Genomic DNA, 9,120 nt, shown 5'->3' with positions numbered 1-9,120 from the left:
AGCGTCCTGCAGCAACCCTCACTCACCCGCTGTCCCAAGTGCTGCTGGTGCTTCATGGAATCAGGGTTGGAAAATAAGAATCAGATAAGAAGACAGGGTGGGGGTGGGTGCCTAAGCCCAAGCGTGAGAACCCCAGAAGCTAGGAATAATGTGTGGGATTAGCATGAGTAACGGAACAGAAAGGAACAAATGTGATGAGTTGGGCATTTTGTAATGGAAGAGGTTTGACAACTTGTACCTGGGAACGAAGGATCTGTTTCTGCCCCTGGGTTGCAGACCACTCCCAACTGCTTTGTACAAGAATGCATAGAGTTCTGGAAGTCTTCTCAAGTTTTGTGCTCGAGTGTGGGAGTTGCTGGCAGGTATTAGCTCATGGAAGACTGCCAATGGGTGGGATTCAGGGGGGCAGATTTTGAATTATGCTTCTGTTCCTCTATCCTGATCCCCCAGAACCAGGAAGGTGACAGATGGAACAGATCCCCGGGGGGCCAGAAAGGAGTCCGATGCACTTACTAGCTGTCTAACCTGGGGCGAAACACTTCACTTCTCCATGTCTCAGTTTTCTCATCTGTAAAATGGGGGTAACACGCTGTCATGAGCTGGCTGGGAGGATTAGGAGAGAGAAGATACAGAAGTATGGAGCCTGGTACTGGGCGCTTTAGTGAGTTAAGTGCTCACTAGGTGGGAGCAGCTGTTCATTTTTACTGTGGAATTCATCCTTTAAAACATCTTTCAGATGTAGGGTTGCATTTAGAATGTTGAATTAGTATTGCAAGAAAGTTTTGCTACGTGAGTTGGGGGGAATGAACTGAATTTTTGAGATGATTGGGTGGGAATAGATAGTAAAGAGTGCTATTAACCTTGCACCAGCATCGAAATAACAGTTTCATTTATCTTGGTATAAAAAAGAATACAAAGATTCATCAGGAAGTATCCTTCCAGCCGACCTGCCGTGCTGAGTTCCAGTAAGCACGTGTCTCACCTACTATGTGCCAGACACGTGCAGCTTGCTGGGGCTCCAGCAGAGACTGAGACACAATCCCTAGTCCCTGAGCCATTTGCCATCTGGCAGGCAGGACGGATATACCAGCAGGCAGGCTCATTGTGGGCTGTGTGACAGTGGGAATTGCAGTGGGTGTGGGAGGACAGGGGAGGGAGATGCTGCTGGGGTCCCAGAGTCAGCACCATCTCAGCCGAGCACTTAATGAGGAGGCGTTTGATTTCTTATATTGGTTTCCAGATTGCCACCACAAATTTTGTTTTAATGAGCAGAGCCTTAGGAGGCTCTGGCAAGACATTCATCTGGGCAAGCAGAGGCGCATGATAGAGCACGATGGATCTGTTTAGGTTTTGTTTTTTTTTAAAGATTCCTTTTTTTTTTTTTTTTAAATTTACTTTTGGCCGTGTTGAGTCTTCGTTTCTGTGTGAGGGCTTTCTCTAGTTGTGGCAAGCGGGGGCCACTCTTCATCGCGGTGCGCCGGCCTTTCACTATCGCGGCCTCTCTTGTTGCGGAGCACAGGCTCCAGACGCGCAGGCTCAGTAGTTGTGGTTCACGGGCCCAGTTGCTCCGCGGCATGTGGGATCTTCCCAGACCAGGGCTCAAACCTGTGTCCCCTGCATTGGCACGCAGACTCTCAACCACTGCGCCACCAGGGAAGCCCGGATCTGCTTAGGTTTGTCACCTAGTAGAGGGAGGGGCCCGTGTTCACTGAACGCCTTGCTCTGCGTCGGGAACCTTCTGCACTCCCTTTTACCTTGTCCTCACGGCAGCCTGCGGAGGCTGCTAGAATCCTAGTTTTGTAAAAAAATTAACAGGCCTGAGCCTCAGAGTCCCGCGCGCGCCCAAGGTCAGAAGCTGTGATCCCAGAAAATCATCCTGAACCTCAGGACTAGACGGCGTGGAGAAGCCCTTTCCCTCTGCCCTGCACTGGCCCTTGTCTCCAGGCCTCGCCCCTGCCTGGCTTCCAGGCGCCAGGTGGGGACTTGTCCTGTGGCTGTTGTCTGAAGTAAGAGGAAAGAAAACAGGTCCTTGGGGAAAAGGAAAGTCTGTCTTGCTGGCATGAGCGGGGCAGGAGGCATGACAGCCCCTCCACGAGCCGGTATCCTCTCGGTCTACCTTTCTCCCTTTGATTGTGTCTGGGAAGCTCCTGCCTTCCTCCCACTTGCAGTATTGCGTGTCCAATTTTCACTTAGATTAGGTGAGGATGTGAAGCCTCTGAGTTATTTGAAGCACAGAGACCCTCAGCTGGTTAGGATATTCGATTTGGTTTGCTTCAGAAATGTTTTGAAATCCAGCAAGCTGAATAGACAGGGGAGTAAGGTCCGACCATCGTAGGTCCACGATGGAGGGGAGATCAAAAAGAGATTTTTTTTTTTTTAAACCAGAAGACACCTTGGTAGCGTCTGGTCCAACCTCCTCATTTTGCAGGTGAGGAACTGTAGCCCCCTCTCAGGGTCGCACAGCATCGGGTGAGAAGTAGGGCCCCTGGATCCAGGAGGCAGACTCTACCACCATGGGGTGGGCATGGCTCCTGCCTGTCCGGGAGTGACTTACGGTGTGCCAGCTCAGTGTGGATGGAGTTCAGGGCTGTGGCTCTAGGACTCTGAGCTGACTTCGGCTCCAGGAGTAGCATGGTTAGAGGAAAGCCTGTTGGATTAGGAGCCAGAGACTTGAGCGGTGTGAAAACCCAGGACCCCTTCCCTTCTGAGCATCAGTGACGCCTTCCAGTCATCTCTGGGGTGTGTACATTCATTCACTGAGTCTCCTTTTTACTTTTGACACCAGAGCGCACCACCTGCGGGTAGGAGTGCAGGCCCAGGGGGTAAGCACGGGCCAGGAAAGCACACCCACCACCACTGGTTATTCATATTTCCTGCAATTCCAGTGAGGTCTGACAGTAGCACCTTCATGAACACGAGTTGGGTCTGTTTTTTTTTTCTCACTGTTGTGGCCTCTCCCGTGGCGGAGCACAGGCAGGCTCCCGTGGACGTGCAGGCTCAGCGGCCATGGCTCACAGGCCCAGCCGCTCCGCGGCATCCGGGATCTTCCCGGACCGGGGCACGAACCCGTGTCCCCTGCATCGGCAGGAGGACTCTCAACCACTGCGCCACCAGGGAAGCCCTGAGTTGGGTCATTTTTAACTCTTCTACAGTTCACAAGAATATACATTTCCTGGGTGACTTTGATTTTCAAGGCAGCCATTGCTCTCAGACTGGTCGGCAGATCCTCTGAATTCAGAGTGGAGTTCTGTTGTGTTCCTGCAGCTGGCAGGTGTGTTTTCAGTGCCCAGGCAGAGGTGGATGGGGTGCAGCAGACGGGTGAGACAAAAGTCACATGGCTGAGTCACCGAAGATGACCAGGAGACTCCTGCCAGGTGTTTTGGAGAACTGGCGTCCCTAGTGGAGGTGGGGGATCCAAAAGGCCAGGATCCATAAATGAAGACTTGGGGCTTCTGCCTTGCTCTCCACGTTCTTAGATGCAGGAGAGTGGCCCTTACTGAGGATGTTAAAGGGACTTTTGGAGAGTGTCAGGTTGAAGTGAGTTTCCCCGCTGCATGTTGCACGCTTCTGTGCCCCCACAGAGGCTGACCGCTTCTCTCTCTGCCCTCATCTCTATAGACTGGGATTCTCCTGGAATCCTGCAGTGTTTCCCTTTCCACATCTCTGCTTAGGATTTTCTCTTTGGAATTATCTCCTGATTGAGCATCTGTGTTATTTGTTTAGTGGAAAGAAACATGTGCATTGCCTGGCTCTTCCTCGTATGGTGGATTTACAGTGTTGTGTTAGTTTCAGGTGTACAGCAAAGTGAATTAGTTATACATATACATATACATGCATCCACTTTTTTTTAGATTCTTTCCCCATATAGGCCACTACATAGTATTGAGTGGAGTTCCTTGTGCTATACACCAGGTTCTTATTAGTTATCTATTTTATATATAGTAGTGTGTACATGTCAGTCCCAATCTCCCAATTTATCCCTCCCCCCTTCTCCCCTGGTGACCATAAGTTTGTTTTCTATATTTGTGGCTCTACTTCTGTTTTGTAAATAAGTTCGTTTGTACCCTTTTTTTTAGATTCCACATATAAGTGACATCATATATTTGTCTTTCTGTGTCTGACTTCACTCAGTATGACAGTCTCTAGATCCATCCATGTTGCTGCAAATGGCATTACTTTGTTCTTTTTTTATGGCTGAGTAATATTCCATTGTATATATGTACCACATCTTCTTTATCCATTCCTCTGTTGATGGACATTTAGGTTGCTTCCATGTCCTGGCTATTGTAAATAGTGCTGCAGTGAACGTTGGGGTGCATGTATCCTTTTGAACCATGGTTTTCTCCGGGTATATTCCCAGGAGTGGGATTGGTGGGTCATATGGTAGCTCTATTTTTTTAAGGAACCTCCATACTGTTCTCCATAGTGGCTGTATCAGTTTACATTCCCACCAACAGTCAAGAGGGTTCCCTTTTCTCCACACCCTCTCCAGCATTTATTGTTTGTAGATTTTTTGATGATGGCCATTCTGACCCGAGTGAGGTGATACCTCATTGTAGTTTTGATTTGAATTTCTCTAATAATTAGTGATGTTGAGCATCTTTTCTTGTGCTTTTTGGCCATCTATATGTCTTCTTTGGAGAAATGTCTATTTAGATCTTCTGCCCATTTTTTTTTTGCAGTACGCGGGCCTCTCACTGTTGTGACCTCTCCCATTGCGGAGCACAGGCTCCGGACGCGCAGGCTCAGCGGCCATGGCTCACGGGCCTAGCTGCTCCGCAGCATGTGGGATCTTCCCGGACCAGGGCACGAACCCGTGTCCCCTGCATCGGCAGGCGGACTCTCAACCACTGCACCACCAGGGAAGCCCTTCTGCCCATTTTTTGATTGGGTTATTTGTTTTTTTGATATTGAGCTACATGGGCTGTTTGTATATTTTGGAGATTAATCCCTTGTCAGTTGCTTCATTGGCAAATATTTTCTCCCATTCTGAGGGTTGTCTTTTTGTTTTGTTTATGGTTTCCTTTGCTGTGCAAAAGCTTTTAAGTTTAATTAGATCCCATTTGTTTATTTTTGTTTTTATTTTCATTACTTTAGGAGGTGGATCAAAGAAGATCTTGCTGTGATTTATGTTTAATGCAGAAAAACTGTAGGGTGAGATCTTGAATGTATTGCATCCCAAAGGACAAAAAATAGAATTTCTAGAACCTATTGTTAAGATATTTTTAGATTTTTTTCCCTGCTGAATTATGCTGGGGGAAAAAGTCTCAATTTCATCCATATGATCCCTTTCAGTTCTTATGCTACATGTATACTTACCAAAATATAAGTCTGTCTGAATTGTGCATCGTATCTTTGTGATTGAAATGATAATATTGCATTTCTGGGCCTCACAGCTAAAATTAGAAGTAAACCTCAGATATGTGCCCTTATGGAATCAAAGTTATGGTCTATGGTTTCTCAAGAAAAGCTCTCACTTCACTTCCCATCCTTAATATCTCCCTCAAAAATCGATAAGTAATCAGGCTCCATGGAACTGAATTTTACGCATACTATAAGCATTAGGCAACAAAAAAACTTTACAAAAATACTTTTGTTTCTTCCTCAGCCATGTTACTGTTTTTAAGTAATTGAGAAAGTGCGGGCTGGGAGACCTTGCTTGGTTTCAGAAAATGAAGACTTTGAAATCAGATCTTCAGTCTATCAGAATCTAACTCCTTGTGAAGAAATGGAGCTGCTGAGGGGAAGGGGCTTTCCCCAGGGTCACATGGCTGGTCAGGGCTGAGGCTGAGCAGGGCCCCGGGTCTCTTAACTCTGGACACAGGGCACCTTGCCAGAGTCTGTGAAGGAGCTGGGGGCTTTGGAGCTAGGTGTCTGGGGAAGATGTTAGGCTGTCCTTTAAAATCAGAGTCACTGGAGTAGTCTTCCCTGGCTTTTTGGGATTTGAGTCTTCTCCAGGCTACTGTAGTTGTCATGGCAAGGAGCAGCCTCTAGAGTCATATCTGTGCCCTGGGAAAGGCCGAGTGGTTGTTTGGAGGTGTGACTTGAGGAGCTCATGGAGCTGATTGCTGATGCTTTATTTTCTGTCCTTGCCCTATAGTTATATCAACATGCCCTCTTTCCTGTTGCTGGAAGCCATCTGCATTTTCCTGTTTGCCGAAGGTAAGTCTTCTTGGTTGTGGGGCGAGGGTTAAGGTGTTGAGGGGTTTGGTTTGCCTCACATCCTGTTGATTTTAACTTCTAAAGTTCTCGAGTGCATTTGTGTTTCTCCACTCCACAGCCACCTGCCTACTCTCAGCCCCATCATCTGGTGCTTGGACCACTGCAGTAGCCTCCTGACTGGTCTCCTTGGGTTCACCTGGTTCCCGTCCATCCTGTTTTTCACACATCAGCCATTTCAAAATGCAAATCTAATCATGTCTGGACCCCTCTCCACTCCCATCCCCTACCTGAAACTTTTAAGTGATGTCCTGTTGCTCTTAAGAGGCCCTGCCTGGGACTTCCCTGGCAGTCCAGTGGTTAAGACTTCAACTTCCAATACAGGGGGTGTGGGTTCGATCCCTGATCGGGGAGCTAAGATCCCCCATGCCCTGGGGACAAAAAAAAAAAAAACATTAAAAAAAAAGGGGGGCTTCCCTGGTGGCACAGTGGTTGGGAGTCCACCTGCCGATGCGGGGGACGCGGGTTCGTGCCCCGGTCCGGGAGGATCCCACATGCCGCGGAGCGGCTGGGCCCGTGAGCCGTGGCCGCTGAGCCTGTGCGTCCAGAGCCTGTGCTCCACAGCGGTGAGAGGCCCGCATACCACACACACACACACACACAAAAAGGAATCAATATTGTAACAAATTCAATAAAGACTTCAAAAAATGGTCCACATCAAAAAAAGAAATTAAAAAAAAAAAGAGGCCCTGCCTGATCTGATCCTGTGCCACCTGGTGTCCCCTCTGGAGCCCCCTCTGTCCACCCTTTGTGTTGCAGCCCACACTCCATCCAGGCCTGCCAGCACCCTTGCTCCCTCCCACCCTAGGGGTTCTCAGTTATGGTGGCCTCTCTGCCTGGATCATCGCCTCACCCCAACACTGCTATTCTGGTAAACTCCTATTCACCTTCCAGCACCCAGCACAGTTCCTCCTGGACCCCCAGATCAGGTCAGATCCCCCTATTAAAACCTCCTGTAGTGTTGAGTTCCTCTGTGTAGCGCTTAACACAGATATGAGTTTATTTCTGTGTGAATTTAAAAAAAATAATGTCCATCTTCTCCACTGGACATAAGCTGCATGAGAAAGAGACTGCCTATTCTTCATTCACCACTTACCGTGTGATCTTGGCTCCTAGCACTGAGCTTGGCACATAGCTGGTGCTCAAGAAGCAGATTAATGAATGAATAATGGAGCAAATCAATTTTCTGTTTACTTCCCACTTTGGCCCTCCCAAGTTCTAGCCCCTTTGAAATATGAGATGGTAGAAAGGAGTAGTGTGTTTTGTGGATTGTCGTCCAACGAGTGAGAACCAGTGGGCTGGGTGGCTGTCTGAGGCTAGCCCAGGGTCCTCTCGCGGTCTCTGAGGCTCTCTTCCAGTTCCTCCCTGGCCTGTGTTTCTGTGAGTAGGGGTACACTCTGCTCATTGGCTGCTGTCATCACCTGCCTGTTCTCCAGAGCCTCAGGGAGAGAAGAGAGGCTGGAAGAAGGGTGTGCTTGCCCAGCCTGCCTGTCCCCTCTCTTGAAGCCATGTGGGTGCTGAATGTAACACAGTAGCTTCATGGCCAAGGAATCGGGGAGAAATGAGATGTGTTTGGGGACAGGGCCCGAATGCGGTCCCTGGGGGCCCAGGCACAGTAAAGGTTCTGTTCTAGCTCGTCGTGGAACTTTACCCTCCGTAGCCTGTCCAGTTTATAGAGCACTTGATCTGACCACCCCTAGGTTGTACAGATGAGGCAGGGGCGGCCCAGAGAGGTTCTGTGATTTGCCTGGGGCTGCACAGCTATCAGTAGCAGGGCTGAGATGAACACCCGCCACCCACTCCACCCCGTCCCCATCCAGCTCCTTAGCACCACCCATGACCCCCGCCCTCCCCAGATAGGTGGTCCTCAGAGGTGTGGGCTGACTTGGTTGGGAGAGGAAGCAAGTCAACACGTTCATCAGCTTCCTGTTCCAAGGGGGACTTCTGCAGAGTCCTGAGGTAGTTTCACAGGGGCACAGTGGGGACATCACCCTGGTACCCGCTCCCCTGAAGGAGGCCTCACCTGAAGCCTGGCACCCACCAGGACAGCTGGCCACGTGATGCAGAGTTACATTGGCTGAGTCACATCTGTGGTGAGCGGTCTCTGGTCATGGAGCGCCTCCTCCCTCCCATCCGGGGCGCTGGCCGGTCTGTCTCCAGCTGGAGAATTTGCTGGTAAGACATTTAAAAAGGAACAGGACCTTAGGGAATTCCTTAGCTCCTGGACCCCTTTGCCAGTAATTCATGGGCTCATTCAGGAAAGCTTAGTGCCTGCTGGCTTTGACTACAGGGTCAAAGGATGTGAGCATTTTTATAGTTCTTAATTCATTTGGCCAAACTGTGTGCAGAGAGTTGGGTGGGGCTCTGTGGAGGACAGGTGGAGGTGTTCCTGCCCTCGGAGAACTTCCGGGGGTGCAGGGCTCACGGGAGCTGCCCCGCATCACGGGATGGGCTGCAGCAGGAACCTCCCAAGTTGACAAGATCTTGATGATGTCGAATGCACTGACGCAGAAAGCCTCCATTTTCTGGAGGACCGATTTGCTGAATTACTGAGTGATCTTTGTGATCTTTTGTTTTTGGAGTTTGGGGGGTAAGTGTTGCCTCTGCTTCTGTCCCGGCGTCTGCCATGTGTTTTATGGAAGTGGAGGATTTTTTTTCTTTAATTCAGTCTACTGTCTGTATTGTAGTTTATGTCTTGTTTCTGCCTCTGGTGGCAAAATGGCCGTGGCGGACTTTCTTGGACTTCAGGACATCTACTTACTTGTCTGACAGCTTTTGACTGTGGAGCTAATGGCTGGTTCAGCATTTTGGCCTGGAACCATCTTCTACTCGAGGAGAGATTAAGGGGAGGGCATATCAGGTGAGCAGGAACTCAAAGATATGGTCAGGGGAGAAGTAGAC

At 49.3% G+C, this 9,120-nt stretch overlaps 1 protein-coding gene across 1 annotated transcript in view; it reads left to right on the top strand.

Annotated features, from left to right (window-relative positions):
- Positions 1-6,110: 6,110 nt before the first annotated feature.
- Positions 6,111-9,120, top strand: part of VWA2 (von Willebrand factor A domain containing 2) — a 45,209-nt gene continuing 42,199 nt past the window's right edge. Inside the window, 1 exon segment of the mRNA XM_060095550.1 lies at positions 6,111-6,162. Within this exon segment, the coding sequence (XP_059951533.1) occupies positions 6,111-6,162 (52 nt within the window).

The sequence above is a fragment of the Mesoplodon densirostris genome, chromosome 1, assembly GCF_025265405.1.
Source record: "Mesoplodon densirostris isolate mMesDen1 chromosome 1, mMesDen1 primary haplotype, whole genome shotgun sequence".
In the NCBI taxonomy this organism is placed as follows: Eukaryota; Metazoa; Chordata; class Mammalia; order Artiodactyla; family Ziphiidae; genus Mesoplodon; species Mesoplodon densirostris.
The sequence above is the reverse complement of the archived record's forward strand: the minus strand, read 5'-3'. Positions and strand labels throughout refer to the sequence as shown.